Source organism: Trichomycterus rosablanca, chromosome 12, assembly GCF_030014385.1.
Source record: "Trichomycterus rosablanca isolate fTriRos1 chromosome 12, fTriRos1.hap1, whole genome shotgun sequence".
Taxonomy (NCBI): domain Eukaryota; kingdom Metazoa; phylum Chordata; class Actinopteri; order Siluriformes; family Trichomycteridae; genus Trichomycterus; species Trichomycterus rosablanca.
This window is the reverse complement of record NC_085999.1, coordinates 17,394,955-17,411,169: the sequence shown is the minus strand read 5'-3', so window position 1 is coordinate 17,411,169 and position 16,215 is coordinate 17,394,955. Positions and strand designations below refer to the sequence as shown.

General features: G+C 42.2%; 1 protein-coding gene across 1 annotated transcript in view; it reads left to right on the top strand.

Annotated features, from left to right (window-relative positions):
* Positions 1-16,215, top strand: part of lrp1bb (low density lipoprotein receptor-related protein 1Bb) — a 488,452-nt gene that overhangs the window by 334,958 nt on the left and 137,279 nt on the right. The window contains exons 51-52 of the mRNA XM_063005338.1: positions 7,133-7,252; positions 15,709-15,837. Of these exons, the coding sequence (XP_062861408.1) occupies positions 7,133-7,252; positions 15,709-15,837 (249 nt within the window). The remainder of the gene's footprint in view (positions 1-7,132; positions 7,253-15,708; positions 15,838-16,215) is intronic.

The window sequence follows — 16,215 nt, the reverse complement described above, 5'->3', positions numbered from 1 at the left end:
TGTGTTTTACCTATGCGCCACCTGAGTGGCCCCAAGTGTTGATCCTTTTGTTTTTTAGGTCCATCTTGCAACTGTTTTTACAATAGTTTTAGTAGTTTTGTAGTAGATAAGTGGTATGTGTAGTAAATTAATGAATGAATGGATGGATGTATGTATGTATGAATGATTAGTTCAGAAGTCCAAGACCAGACTGGTATACCAGCCTAACATTACCTCAGTCAGACAAATATTTTCTTTTGTTTTGTCCTGTTACTGTATTCCAATGAATGTTTTACTTTTATGATGGAGCTCTTTGTTCCACATAAAACGTTTAATGCAGACAATTATCCCACACAGAAACAAACATTACTCCCTTAGGGTAAATTTTGCAAGCACTTACTTTACTGCAGGCTTTGATGTAATATTCATGCAGAGCATGCTTTGCCATTAGAAAAGCCTTTTTTTCTAGAAAAGAAATAAAAACATCTAGTGAAATTAGTTGGATGCATTGTCTTTGTTTGGTCATACATCAAGTTTCAAAAAAGTCATTAGATAAATGCAGATTAAAACAGAAAGCAGTTTTTTTTTTTTTGTAAATTGTCTTTTACAGGTAAAAAAAATGAGATATTTATTCCCCACCAAGTTGGAATCAGGCAAAACTTTGTGGAATAATAATAATAATAAAGCAAACACAAATAGACTAATATTGCAAGCTGTGACTTTACAGTCCTTATGTGGCACTGCAATGTCAAGGCACATTCTCATTTATTCATTTATTGTCTGTTTCACCACCGCTTTATCCGATTCAGCATTTGTGGTGGGTACAATTCACCAGGTGAAATGTAGGAAACACCCTAGATAGGTCACCAGTCCATCACAGGGCAAACACACACACTCATACTTAGGGCAATGTAGTACCTTCAATAAACCTGACTGCATGTCTTTGGATTGTGGGAGAAAACCGGAGCACCAGCAGGGAACTCGCATGAACAGGAGGAGACAGGAAGTAATCAAACCTAGGACCTTCTTACTGTGAGCACACAGTGCTTCCCACTGAGCCACCGTGCCATCCCAAGGCACATTCCGCATGTGTTATAACAGTGTGGCTTTGTAGTGAGAAAGTGCAGGTGTTAATCAAGTGTGGAATTAAACATAAATAGGGAAAGAAAATCGAGTTTCACAACTACAACAATTAGGGTCGTCAGTTTCTAATAATTAGAGAATGCTGTTGAACGTTAATGTAATACAGAGGTAAAATGATTCCCTTTAAAACTTATTGCAGACAAATTATGAATAAAAATAAAAGAAAGAAATTCCAAATAATAATAAAATTGTATTATGTAGTGAATTGACAATACATTAATGTGTATTGGTTTAAATTAAATCAGATTTAAATGGATTAAAAAAAAGAAGACAGCCCTCCAGTCCTGTCGTCAGTTCCAGTTCTGCCCTGTTCCAAGTCCTGTTATCATATAAATATATATATATATATACAGTGTATCACAAAAGTGAGTACACCCCTCACATTTCTGCAGATATTTAAGTATATCTTTTCATGGGACAACACTGACAAAATGACACTTTGACACAATGAAAAGTAGTCTGTGTGCAGCTTATATAACAGTGTCAATTTATTCTTCCCTCAAAATAACTCAATATACAGCCATTAATGTCTAAACCACCGGCAACAAAAGTGAGTACACCCCTTAGTGAAAGTTCCTGAAGTGTCAATATTTTGTGTGGCCACCATTATTTCCCAGAACTGCCTTAACTCTCCTGGGCATGGAGTTTACCAGAGCTTCACAGGTTGCCACTGGAATGCTTTTCCACTCCTCCATGACGACATCACGGAGCTGGCGGATATTTGAGACTTTGCACTCCTCCACCTTCCGCTTGAGGATGCCCCAAAGATGTTCTATTGGGTTTAGGTCTGGAGACATGCTTGGCCAGTCCATCACCTTTACCCTCAGCCTCTTCAATAAAGCAGTGGTCGTCTTAGAGGTGTGTTTGGGGTCATTATCATGCTGGAACACTGCCCTGCGACCCAGTTTCCGGAGAGAGGGGATCATGCTCTGTTTCAGTATTTCACAGTACATATTGGAGTTCATGTGTCCCTCAATGAAATGTAACTCCCCAACACCTGCTGCACCCATGCAGCCCCAGACCATGGCATTCCCACCACCATGCTTGACTGTAGGCATGACACACTTATCTTTGTACTCCTCACCTGATTGCCGCCACACATGCTTGAGACCATCTGAACCAAACAAATTAATCTTGGTCTCATCAGACCATAGGACATGGTTCCAGTAATCCATGTCCTTTGTTGACATGTCTTCAGCAAACTGTTTGTGGGCTTTCTTGTGTAGAGACTTCAGAAGAGGCTTCCTTCTGGGGTGACAGCCATGCAGACCAATTTGATGTAGTGTGCGGCGTATGGTCTGAGCACTGACAGGCTGACCCCCAACCTTTTCAATCTCTGCAGCAATGCTGACAGCACTCCTGCGCCTATCTTTCAAAGACAGCAGTTGGATGTGACGCTGAGCACGTGCACTCAGCTTCTTTGGACGACCAACGCGAGGTCTGTTCTGAGTGGACCCTGCTCTTTTAAAACGCTGGATGATCTTGGCCACTGTGCTGCAGCTCAGTTTCAGGGTGTTGGCAATCTTCTTGTAGCCTTGGCCATCTTCATGTAGCGCAACAATTCGTCTTTTAAGATCCTCAGAGAGTTCTTTGCCATGAGGTGCCAAGTTGGAACTTTCAGTGACCAGTATGAGAGAGTGTGAGAGCTGTACTACTAAATTGAACACACCTGCTCCCTATGCACACCTGAGACCTAGTAACACTAACAAATCACATGACATTTTGGAGGGAAAATGACAAGCAGTGCTCAATTTGGACATTTAGGGGTGTAGTCTCTTAGGGGTGTACTCACTTTTGTTGCCGGTGGTTTAGACATTAATGGCTGTATATTGAGTTATTTTGAGGGAAGAATAAATTGACACTGTTATATAAGCTGCACACAGACTACTTTTCATTGTGTCAAAGTGTCATTTTGTCAGTGTTGTCCCATGAAAAGATATACTTAAATATCTGCAGAAATGTGAGGGGTGTACTCACTTTTGTGATACACTGTATATATATATATATATATATACAGTGTATCACAAAAGTGAGTACACCCCTCACATTTCTGCAGATATTTAAGTATATCTTTTCATGGGACAACACTGACAAAATGACACTTTCACACAATGAAAAGTAGTCTGTGTGCAGCTTATATAACAGTGTAAATGTATTCTTCCCTCAAAATAACGCAATATACAGCCATTAATGTCTAAACCACCGGCAACAAAAGTGAGTACACCCCTAAGAGACTACACCCCTAAATGTCCAAATTGAGCACTGCTTGTCATTTTCCCTCCAAAATGTCATGTGATTTGTTAGTGTTACTAGGTCTCAGGTGTGCATAGGGAGCAGGTGTGTTCAATTTAGTAGTACAGCTCTCACACTCTCTCATACTGGTCACTGAAAGTTCCAATATGGCACCTCATGGCAAAGAACTCTCTGAGGATCTTAAAAGACGAATTGTTGCGCTACATGAAGATGGCCAAGGCTACAAGAAGATTGCCAACACCCTGAAACTGAGCTGCAGCACAGTGGCCAAGATCATCCAGCGTTTTAAAAGAGCAGGGTCCACTCAGAACAGACCTCGCGTTGGTCGTCCAAAGAAGCTGAGTGCACGTGCTCAGCGTCACATCCAACTGCTGTCTTTGAAAGATAGGCGCAGGAGTGCTGTCAGCATTGCTGCAGAGATTGAAAAGGTGGGGGGTCAGCCTGTCAGTGCTCAGACCATACGCCACACACTACATCAAATTGGTCTGCATGGCTGTCACCCCAGAAGGAAGCCTCTTCTGAAGTCTCTACACAAGAAAGCCCGCAAACAGTTTGCTGAAGACATGTCAACAAAGGACATGGATTACTGGAACCATGTCCTATGGTCTGATGAGACCAAGATTAATTTGTTTGGTTCAGATGGTCTCAAGCATGTGTGGCGGCAATCAGGTGAGGATTACAAAGATAAGTGTGTCATGCCTACAGTCAAGCATGGTGGTGGGAATGCCATGGTCTGGGGCTGCATGAGTGCAGCAGGTGTTGGGGAGTTACATTTCATTGAGGGACACATGAACTCCAATATGTACTGTGAAATACTGAAGCAGAGCATGATCCCCTCCCTCCGGAAACTGGGTCGCAGGGCAGTGTTCCAGCATGATAATGACCCCAAACACACCTCTAAGACGACCACTGCTTTATTGAAGAGGCTGAGGGTAAAGGTGATGGACTGGCCAAGCATGTCTCCAGACCTAAACCCAATAGAACATCTTTGGGGCATCCTCAAGCGGAAGGTGGAGGAGCGCAAAGTCTCGAATATCCGCCAGCTCCGTGATGTCGTCATGGAGGAGTGGAAAAGCATTCCAGTGGCAACCTGTGAAGCTCTGGTAAACTCCATGCCCAGGAGAGTTAAGGCAGTTCTGGGAAATAATGGTGGCCACACAAAATATTGACACTTCAGGAACTTTCACTAAGGGGTGTACTCACTTTTGTTGCTGGTGGTTTAGACATTAATGGCTGTATATTGAGTTATTTTGAGGGAAGAATAAATTTACACTGTTATATAAGCTGCACACAGACTACTTTTCATTGTGTCAAAGTGTCATTTTGTCAGTGTTGTCACATGAAAAGATATACTTAAATATCTGCAGAAATGTGAGGGGTGTACTCACTTTTGTGATACACTGTATATATACTGTATATACACTGATCAGCCATAACATTAAAACCACCTCCTTGTTTCTACACTCATTGTCCATTTTATCAGCTCCACTTACCATATAGAAGCACTTAGTAGTTCTACAATTACTGACTGTAGTCCATCTGTTTCTCTACATGCTTTGTTACCCCCTTTTCATGCTCTTCAACGGTCAGGACCCCCACGGTGCAACCACAGAGCAGGTATTATTTGGGTGGTGGATCATTCTCAGCACTGCAGTGACACTGACATTGTGGTGGTGTGTTAGTGTGTTGTGCTAGTATGAGTGGATCAGACACAGCAGCACTGCTGGAGTTTTTAAACACTGTGTCCACTCACTGTCCACTCTATTAGACACTCCTACCTAGTTAGTCCACCTTGTTGATGTAAAGTCAAAGACGATCGCTCATCTATTGCTGCTGTTTGAGTTGGTCATCTTCTAGACCTTCATCAGTGGTCACAGGACACTGCCCACGGGGCGCTGTTGGCTGGCTATTTTTTGGTTGGTGGACTATTCTCAGTCCAGCAGTGACAGTGAGGTGTTTAAAAAAGTCCATCAGCATTGCTGTGTCCGATCCACTCATACCAGCACAACACACACTAACACACCACCACCATGTCAGTGTCACTGCAGTGCTGAGAATGACCCATTACCTAAATAATACCTGCTCTGTAGTGGTCCTGGGAGAGTCCTGACCTTTGAAGAACATCATGAAAGGGGCTAACAAAGCATGTAGAAAAACAGATGGACTACAGTCAGTAATTGTAGAACTACAAAGTGCTTCTATATGGTAAGTGGAGCTGATAAAATGGACAGTGAGTGTAGAAACAAGGAGATTGTTTTAATGTTATGACTGATTGGTTTCCCCCCAATTTTCTCCCCTAATCTAGTCGTATCCAATTGCCCTGATTGCGTTACGCTTCACCTCTACCGATACAACCCTTTACTGCTGACTGAGGAGCTTCGCAACTGACACGTGCCTTTCGACACGTGCTCAATACCGACTGCCTCTTTTCACCTGCATGAGGCGAGTTCATATGTGAATCATCCTTGTGCACGGAGAGCCACACCCTGATCAGCGTTATTCCCCAACCCTGCTCAGACGGCATCAATCAGTCAGCAGAGGTCGTAATTGCACCAGTTATGAGGAACCCTGGTCCGGCTTACCCAGCCTGTAAACAACAGCTAATTGTTGTTCATGTGGCTTCCCAGCCCAGCCAGATGGCAGAGCTGAGATTTGATACCATGTATTCAAAATCCCAGCTCTGGTGTGCAAAAACTTTATTTATGTTAGTGTAACACACATTAACACTACAGTTTTTAAAGAATGTGGAGGAAACAATAAATTTTTTTAGGTGAAGCTTTGTTAAGGATTTGCAGTCTTGGCATTCTTTTAAGCAGCTTCATGAAGCAGCCAGCTGGGCCACTTATATATGCTGATCACTTGCTGGCTGCTTTTTACTGCATGAATGTATGATTAGCATTTTACAGGGTAATAAATACATTTAATGTACTTTTTAACAAAGCTTTATCTTGAGAATTGCCTTTGCTGTTTGCATTTATGCCAGCAGAACTTCTATTTTCAAATTCAGTAGAATGTATTCCCAGATTATCAATATGAAATATGTGTTTATTTAGATTTATATTATAAGTGATGTTTACGTCAACCTTTTTCACCACAATCCTCAATGACTTTCAGCTATTTAAAATACAGAAAACTGCTTGAATCCCAGAGAATTTGTCATGGTCTGCATGGGGATATAAGATCTATTTTATATCTTGCCCTATGGGATCCATAACTTCATTCTCCAGGAAGGAATTTTGCTGCCTTTTCATATGTTTGATGTCTCGGCAAGATTTGTTCATAACTGAATCTTCTATAAAGCCACAGTGCTTCAGTTGTTATACGACTGAACTCAGAGTTAACCTTTTTAAAACACTATTTTACTTTTTTCCTACCCCATTCAAATGATTAGATAATCTTTGGCCAGGGCTTATATTCAGGCAGATCCTTATTATTGCAAAAATGTCCTCACTTTGTGAGACATAATGCAAGTGGTTGTCATAGTTCGCAAACAATTTATGGTTATAAAAAGTCTGAGCTATGTTTTCATTACCGACATAATACAGTCTGATGTTTCTGCTTGTGACTAACCATGTTAGTAAGAAAACAGCCACAATTCAACATTTTTTATGTTGATGCTTTTATGTTCTGAATTCAAAAGACCATGACAAGAGGAAGTAAATTCAACAAACAGAGGAGACAAGCATTATTATTTTTCCTAATAATACCTTCTTCATGTGTTATTACTCACCTCTTTTGAACTTTTTGTTTCTTGTAGATTCTTCTTGTCTCTGGAACCAATTTGCTTGTTCCAAGAATAAATGTATAGCTAAACAATGGCTGTGTGATGGAGAGGACGATTGTGGGGATGGCGTGGACGAGAGTGATGAGCTTTGTGGTAAGCAGTTTTGAAAAAGCTTTCTTATATATACACTGATCAGCCATAATATTAAAACCACCTCCTTGTTTCTACACTCACTGTTTATTTTATCAGCTCCACTTACCATATAGAAGCACTTTGTAGTTCTACAATTACTGACTTTAGTCCATATGTTTCTCTGCATGCTTTGTTAGCCCCCTTTAATGCTATTCTTAAATGGTCAGGACTCCCCTAGGACCACTACAGAGTAGGTATTATTTATTTAGGTGGTGGATCATTTTCAGCACTGCAGTGACACTGACATGGTGGTGGTGTGTTAGTGTGTGTTGTGCTGGTATGAGTGGATAAGACACAGCAGCGCTGATGGAGTTTTTAACACCTCACTGTCACTGCTGGACTGAGAATAGTCCACCTTCAAAAATATCCAGCCAACAGCACCCTGTGGGCAGCGTCCTGTGACCACTGATGAAGATCTCGAAGATGACCAACTCAAACAGCAGCAATAGATGAGCGATCGTCTCTGACTTTACATCTACAAGGTGAACCAACTAGGTAGGAGTGTCTAAAAGAGTGGACAATGAGTGGATACAGTATTTAAAAACTCCAGCAGTGCTGCTGTGTCTGATCCACTCATACCAGCACAACACACACTAACACACCACCACCATGTCAGTGTCACTGCAGTGCTGAGAATTATCAACCACCTACAGTGTATCACAAAAGTGAGTACACCCCTCACATTTCTGCAGATATTTAAGTATATCTTTTCATGGGACAACACTGACAAAATGACACTTTGACACAATGAAAAGTAGTCTGTGTGCAGCTTATATAACAGTGTAAATTTATTCTTCCCTCAAAATAACTCAATATACAGCCATTAATGTCTAAACCACCGGCAACAAAAGTGAGTACACCCCTTAGTGAAAGTTCCTGAAGTGTCAATATTTTGTGTGGCCACCATTATTTCCCAGAACTGCCTTAACTCTCCTGGGCATGGAGTTTACCAGAGCTTCACAGGTTGCCACTGGAATGCTTTTCCACTCCTCCATGACGACATCACGGAGCTGGCGGATATTCGAGACTTTGCGCTCCTCCAGCTTCCGCTTGAGGATGCCCCAAAGATGTTCTATTGGGTTTAGGTCTGGAGACATGCTTGGCCAGTCCATCACCTTTACCCTCAGCCTCTTCAATAAAGCAGTGGTCGTCTTAGAGGTGTGTTTGGGGTCATTATCATGCTGGAACACTGCCCTGCGACCCAGTTTCCAGAGGGAGGGGATCATGCTCTGCTTCAGTATTTCACAGTACATATTGGAGTTCATGTGTCCCTCAATGAAATGTAACTCCCCAACACCTGCTGCACTCATGCAGCCCCAGACCATGGCATTCCCACCACCATGCTTGACTGTAGGCATGACACACTTATCTTTGTACTCCTCACCTGATTGCCGCCACACATGCTTGAGACCATCTGAACCAAACAAATTAATCTTGGTCTCATCAGACCATAGGACATGGTTCCAGTAATCCATGTCCTTTGTTGACATGTCTTCAGCAAACTGTTTGCGGGCTTTCTTGTGTAGAGACTTCAGAAGAGGCTTCCTTCTGGGGTGACAGCCATGCAGACCAATTTGATGTAGTGTGCGACGTATGGTCTGAGCACTGACAGGCTGACCCCCCACCTTTTCAATCTCTGCAGCAATGCTGACAGCACTCCTGCGCCTATCTTTCAAAGACAGCAGTTGGATGTGACGCTGAGCACGTGCACTCATCTTCTTTGGACGACCAACGCGAGGTCTGTTCTGAGTGGACCCTGCTCTTTTAAAACGCTGGATGATCTTGGCCACTGTGCTGCAGCTCAGTTTCAGGGTGTTGGCAATCTTCTTGTAGCCTTGGCCATCTTCATGTAGCGCAACAATTCATCTTTTAAGATCCTCAGAGAGTTCTTTGCCATGAGGTGCCATGTTGAAACTTTCAGTGACCAGTATGAGAGAGAGTGAGAGCTGTACTACTAAATTGAACACACCTGCTCCCTATGCACACCTGAGACCTAGTAACACTAACAAATCACATGACATTTTGGAGGGAAAATGACAAGCAGTGCTCAATTTGGACATTTAGGGGTGTAGTCTCTTAGGGGTGTACTCACTTTTGTTGCCGGTGGTTTAGACATTAATGGCTGTATATTGAGTTATTTTGAGGGAAGAATAAATTTATACTGTTATATAAGCTGCACACAGACTACTTTTCATTGTGTCAGTGTCATTTTGTCAGTGTTGTCCCATGAAAAGATATACTTAAATATCTGCAGAAATGTGAGGGGTGTACTCACTTCTGTGATACACTGTAAATAATACCTGCTCTGTGGTGGTCCTGAGGGGGGTCCTGACCATTGAAGAACAGGGTGAAAGCAGGCTAAAAAAGTATGTAGAAACATAGATGGACTACAGTCAGTAATTGTAGAACTACAAAGTGCTTCTATATGGTAAGTGGAGCTGATAAAATGGACAGTGAGTGTAGAAATATATATATATATACAGTGGGGAAAATAAGTATTTGATTCCCTGCTGATTTTGTAAGTTTATCCCCTTACAAAGACTTGAACAGTCTATAATTTTTATGGAAGGTTTATTTTAACAGAGAGAGACAGAATATCAACAAAAACATTAAATAAAAGTTATAAATTAATTTGTATTTAATTAAGGGAAATAAGTATTTGATCCCCTACCAACCAGCAAGAATTCTGACCCCCACAGACCGGTTATGTGCACAAAAGGCACACAAATTAGTCCTGTCCCTGTATAAAAGACTCCTGTCACAGAATCAGTTTCTTCCATTCAAATCACTCAACCACCATGGGCAAGACCAAAGAGCTATCAAAGGATGTCAGGGACAAGATTGTAGACCTGCACAAGGCTGGAATGGGCTACAAGAACCATCAGCAAGAAGCTTGGTGAGAAAGAGACCACTGTTAGTGTGATAATTCAAAAATGGAAGAAATACAAGATCACAGTCAATCACCCTCACTCTGGAGCTCCATGCAAGATCTCACCTCGTGGGGTAAGAATGATTCTGAGAAAGGTGAGGTCAGCCCAGAATTACACAGGAGGAGCTTGTCAATGATCTCAAGGGAGCTGGGAGCAGAGAAATGCTGGATATGACCCCAAGAACACCATCCCCACCGGACATTTCTCTGCCTCCAAACACGGCGAGTGGAGTTGATGCCAAAGAGCTCAATTTTGGTCTCATCTGACCATATCACATTTTCCCAAGCTTTCTCTGAATCATTCAGGTGTTCATTGGCAAACTTCAGACGGGCCTGTACATGAGCCTTCTTGAGCAGAGGGACTTTGCGGGCACTGCAGGATCTTAATCCATTACGGCGAAGTGTGTTACTAATGGTTTTCTTGGTGACTGTGCTCCCAGCTCCCTTGAGATCATTGACAAGCTCCTCAGCATCGGAACTGGACCACGGAGCAATGGAAGAAAATGGCCTGGTTTGATGAATCACGTTTTCTTTTACATCACGTGGATGGCCAGGTGCGTGTGCGTCGCTTACCTGGTGAACACATGGCACCAGGATGCACTATGGGAAGAAGGCAAGCCGGCGGAGGCAGTGTGATGCTTTGGGCAATGTTCTGCTGGGAAACCTTGGGTCCTGCCATCCATGTGGATGTTACTTTGATACGTACCACCTACCTAGGCATTGTTGCAAAGTAAACAATGAAGAAAAAAGATAAATCTAAATTAAATCATTATTTGGTGTGGCACAGGAATCGTGCACACAGGAAGATTGTTCTAAACAGCTTGGTGAACTAGCCACAGATCTTCTGTGGATGTAAGCTTTATTAAATCCTTTTGTCTCTTTGTGTAATCCCAGACAGACTCGATGGGCTCTGTGGGGGTCATATAATCAGTTTCAGCACTTTTTGTTCTTCTTCACACTGAAGAAAGTTCTTAATCACATTTGCTGTAAATTTGGGGTCAGTGCATCAATGCTGCAGAATAACTTTGAAGCCAATCAGACGTCTCACTGATGGTAATGCATGATGGGTTAGTATTCCTGTATTTCTTAGCATTGAGGACACCATTAATCCTGACCAAGTCTCCAACTGTATTTGCTGAAATGCAGCCCCAAACTTGCCAGGAACCTCCACCATGCTTCACTGTTGCCTGCAGACTCTCACTATTATACTGCTCTCCAGCCCTTCAGCGAACAAACTGCCCAGTTCCTATGTTTGTGTGCATAGTTAAGTCGCTTGGCTAGACATTTCCGAATAGTAGATGGGTGTACCTGGGTCCCACTGGTTTCTTCCTGTTCTAAGCTGATGGCACTGCTGGACTTCCAATTTTGAAGGGAAGCAAGCATGATGCGTCTTTCATCTGCTGCACTAGGTTTCCTTGGCCGACCACTGCGTCTACTGTCATCAATGTTCCCGTTTCCTGTGCAACTTCCAAAAAGCTTGAACAGTACATCTTGAAACCCTAGTCTGCTTGGAATCTTTGTTTGTGAGAGATCTTGCTGATGCAGTATAACTACCTTGTGTCTTGTTGCTGTGCTCAGTCTTGCCATGGTGTATGAACTGTGACATGAAACTGTCTTCCACATCCTCACCTTTATAGCTTTGTAGTTTAACTGTTCCTCGCCCAGTTTTAAGCCTGTTAGACAGCTGTTTCTGTTTCAGTTAATAACCATGTTTCAAGCGCCACTCAGGTGGCGCAGCGGTAAAGTACGCTAGCGCACCAGAGTTGGGGTTTTGAATACATCGTATCGAATCTCAGCTCTGCCTTTCCGACTGGGTTGGGCGGCAGCATGAACAACGATTGGCTGTTGTTCAGGATTAGAGGGTAAGAATGTCGAATCATAGGTCCTCATAACTGGTGCAACTGCGGCCCCTGCTGGCTGACTGATGGCGCCTCCACAGGGCTGAGGAATAATGCTGATGGGGGTGTGGCCCTCCATACACAGTGCCCGTCAAGTGTATGAACTCGACTCGTGCAGGTGAAAAATGCAGTCTGTACGGACTGTACGTGCTGGAGGGAGCGTATGTCAGTTGAGAGGCGTCCTCAGTCAGCGGTGAAGGGCCGAATCAGTATAGAGGATGTAATCAGGGTAATTGGGGGAGAAAAATTGGGGAGAAAAGTGGGGAAAAATAGAAAATTAAAAAAATAAGTAAATAAATAAATAAAAATAACGTGTTTCAACCTACGTAATAAAAAAATTATAACTATTATCACCTGTTTGGTATAAGTGATTAATCATACACTCTGAATATAATCCTTCTGACTACAATCCTGAAGACCACAAGCACTTATTCTTTTCTCCAACTATTCAATTGGACCCAAAAGTTTCAAACTTGGATTCAACACTCCATAATACTCTTTTCCACTGATCTTCATTCCAATCTTTGTCAGCTCTTACCCTTTTCACTCTGTTTACTTTCTGTAAAAGTAGTTTCTTGGCTGCTAATGTTTCAAAAAGACTATTCCTGATCAAGATGCTAGATTGTAGGAGGGTCAACTCGCTGGATTTCTTCCAGTCTCCAGTGTCTCAAAGAAGAAACTCTGAGAAACTTCTCGTCAGATTTTAAAAGTTTTCTTGGTCTTCCACTTTTTCATCCTTGACCTCTCCTTTTTTTGTATTATAAGAGAATTTATGTATGCCCACATACATAAAAATGTATGTGGGCATTTTACTATCGCTAAAACAACAAATCTAATAGAGGCCTAAGACATTTTCACAGTAATGTACAGTGTATCACAAAAGTGAGTACACCCCTCACATTTCTGCAAATATTTAATTATATCTTTTCATGGGACAACACTATAGACATGAAACTTGGATATAACCTAGAGTAGTCAGTGTACAACTTGTATAGCAGTGTAGATTTACTGTCTTCTGAAAATAACTCAACACACAGCCATTAATGTCTAAATGGCTGGCAACATAAGTGAGTACACCCCACAGTGAACATGTCCAAATTGTGCCCAAATGTGTCATTGTCCCTCCCTGGTGTCATGTGTCAAGGTCCCAGGTGTGAATGGGGAGCAGGGCTGTGAAATTTGGTGTTTTGGGTACAATTCTCTCATACTGGCCACTGGATATTCAACATGGCACCTCATGGCAAAGAACTCTCTGAGGATGTGAGAAATAGAATTGTTGCTCTCCACAAAGATGGCCTGGGCTATAAGAAGATTGCTAACACCCTGAAACTGAGCTACAGCATGGTGGCCAAGGTCATACAGCGGTTTTCCAGGACAGGTTCCACTCGGAACAGGCTTCGCCAGGGTCGACCAAAGAAGTTGAGTCCACGTGTTCGGCGTCATATCCAGAGGTTGGCTTTAAAAAATAGACACATGAGTGCTGCCAGCATTGCTGCAGAGGTTGAAGACGTGGGAGGTCAGCCTGTCAGTGCTCAGACCATACGCCGCACACTGCATCAACTCGGTCTGCATGGTCGTCATCCCAGAAGGAAGCTGACGCACAAGAAAGCCAGCAAACAGTTTGCTGAAGACAAGCAGTCCAAGAACATGGATTACTGGAATGCCCTGTGGTCTGACGAGACCAAAATTAACTTGTTTGGCTCAGATAGTGTCCAGCATGTGTGGCGGCGCCCTGGTGAGAAGTACCAAGACAACTGTATCTTGCCTACAGTCAAGCATGGTGGTGGTAGCATCATGGTCTTGGGCTGCATGAGTGTTGCTGGCACTGGGGAGCTGCGGTTCATTGAGGGAAACATGAATTCCAACATGTACTGTGACATTCTGAAACAGAGCATGATCCCCTCCCTTCGAAAACTGGGCCTCATGGCAGTTTTCCAACAGGATAACAACCCCAAACACAACCTCCAAGATGACAACTGCCTTGCTGAGGAAGCTGAAGGTAAAGGTGATGGACTAAACCCAACTGATCACCTGTGGCGCATCCTCAAGTGGAATGTGGAGGAGTTCAAGGTGTCTAACATCCACCAGCTCCGTGATGTCATCATGGAGGAGTGGAAGAGGATTCCAGTAGCAACCTGTGCAGCTCTGGTGAATTCCATGCCCAGGAGGGTTAAGGCAGTGCTGGATAATAATGGTGGTCACACAAAATATTGACACTTTTGGCACAATTTGGACATGTTCACTGTGGGGTGTACTCACTTATGTTGCCAGCCATTTAGACATTAATGGCTGTGTGTTGAGTTATTTTTAGAAGACAGTAAATCTACACTGCTATACAAGCTGTACACTGACTACTCTAAGTTATATCCAAGTTTCATGTCTATAGTGTTGTCCCATGAAAAGATATAATGAAATATTTGCAGAAATGTGAGGGGTGTACTCACTTTTGTGATACACTGTATATATAGGGTTGGATTCACAGACAGGGATTTTGAATGGAAATTCTCCATTTAAAGCAAAATGTAGTCCTGGACTAGCCTTAATCCCTGTCTGAGAAACCAACCCATAGTGTTTCAGTTTAAATAGCCTTAAAATGATCTTAACACCTAATATAAAATATGGATTAAAATTGATTAAAAATTATTAATAATAATTGGAAAAAAATAAATATTTACCTTTAATTGGCTTTGAAGGAAACAAGTTCTCATAAGCAGGGGTGTAAAATAACATTTAAAGTAATTTAAAGTCTGGAAGTTTTGTTTTGGTAGAATTAAATCATATAGTTTGTTTATTAATTTTTTTTTTTTTTTTTTTTCAGTTCATTTGTATGTGAGCTGGTGTGATTAATGGTACAACACATGCTGCTGGTAACAGCAGTGCCTAAGTTCTGAGGTTTGATTCCCATGCTGAAGGTGCCTGATGTTATGTGAACCTAGCAATTGTGGCTATACAAATCAGTGTACATTAAAACCACCTCCTTGTTTCTACACACACTGTCCATTTGATTAGCTCCACTTACCATATAGAAGCACTTTGTAGTTCTACAATTACTGACTGTAGTTCATCTGTTTCTCTACATGCTTTTTTAACCTGCTTTTACTCTGTTCTTTAATGGTCAGGACCCCCACAGGACCACCACAGAGCAGGTATTACTTAGGTGGTGGGTCATTCTCAGCACTGCAGTAACAATGACATGGTGGTGGTGTGTTCGTGTGTGTTGTGCTGGTATGAGTGGATCAGACACAGCAATGCTGCTGGAGTATAATAATACCAAATAATACCTGCTCTGTGGTGGTCCTGTGGGGGTCCTGACCATTGAAAAACACCATGAAAGGGGGATAACAAAGCATGCAGAGAAACAGATGGACTACAGTCAGTAGTTGTAGAACAACAAAGTGCTCCTAGATGGTAAGTGGAGCTGATGAAATGGACAGTGAGTGTAGAAACAAGGAGGTGGTTTTAATGTTATGGCTGATCAGTGTATTAACAGACATCACTAAAGTTTGTAAGGTCAAACAATACATGCATTTTTATGCATTTTATGCTGTCCTGGTCCCAAACTGTACTGATATGCTTTTTTTGGTACCTAGGCTCGGTGACGTGTGGACCTAAATTGTTCAGTTGTTTGGGGTCATATGCATGTGTACCCAAGCGCTGGCTCTGTGATGGAGAAAGAGACTGTCCTGATGGTAGTGATGAACTAGCAGCTGCTGGCTGTGGTGAGAATCTTACATGTTTCATATCATTTCAATCAACCCTCTTCTGACACTTAGAGCAACACTTTGCTACACTTTGCCAAAATGGAGTGTATTTTGTGGTCATTCCTGTGCCTATGTTTTAGTTATTCCTGCAAATAGGAAAGTAAAAGATCAAATTTAATACTTAACTTTGTAATTTTACTGAAATTAGTGCTCAATATCTGTTTCACACTATAAAGCCAGAAGTATGTGGGGCAATGGTAGGTCAGTTTTTAAGGTAGAAATTGCGACCTAGGTAGTCATTGTTGTGCCCTTAATCAAAACACTTAACCTTTAATTGCTTGAATTACATTCATTCATATTTGTAAGTTGGTTTGCACAAAGACATCTGCTAAATGT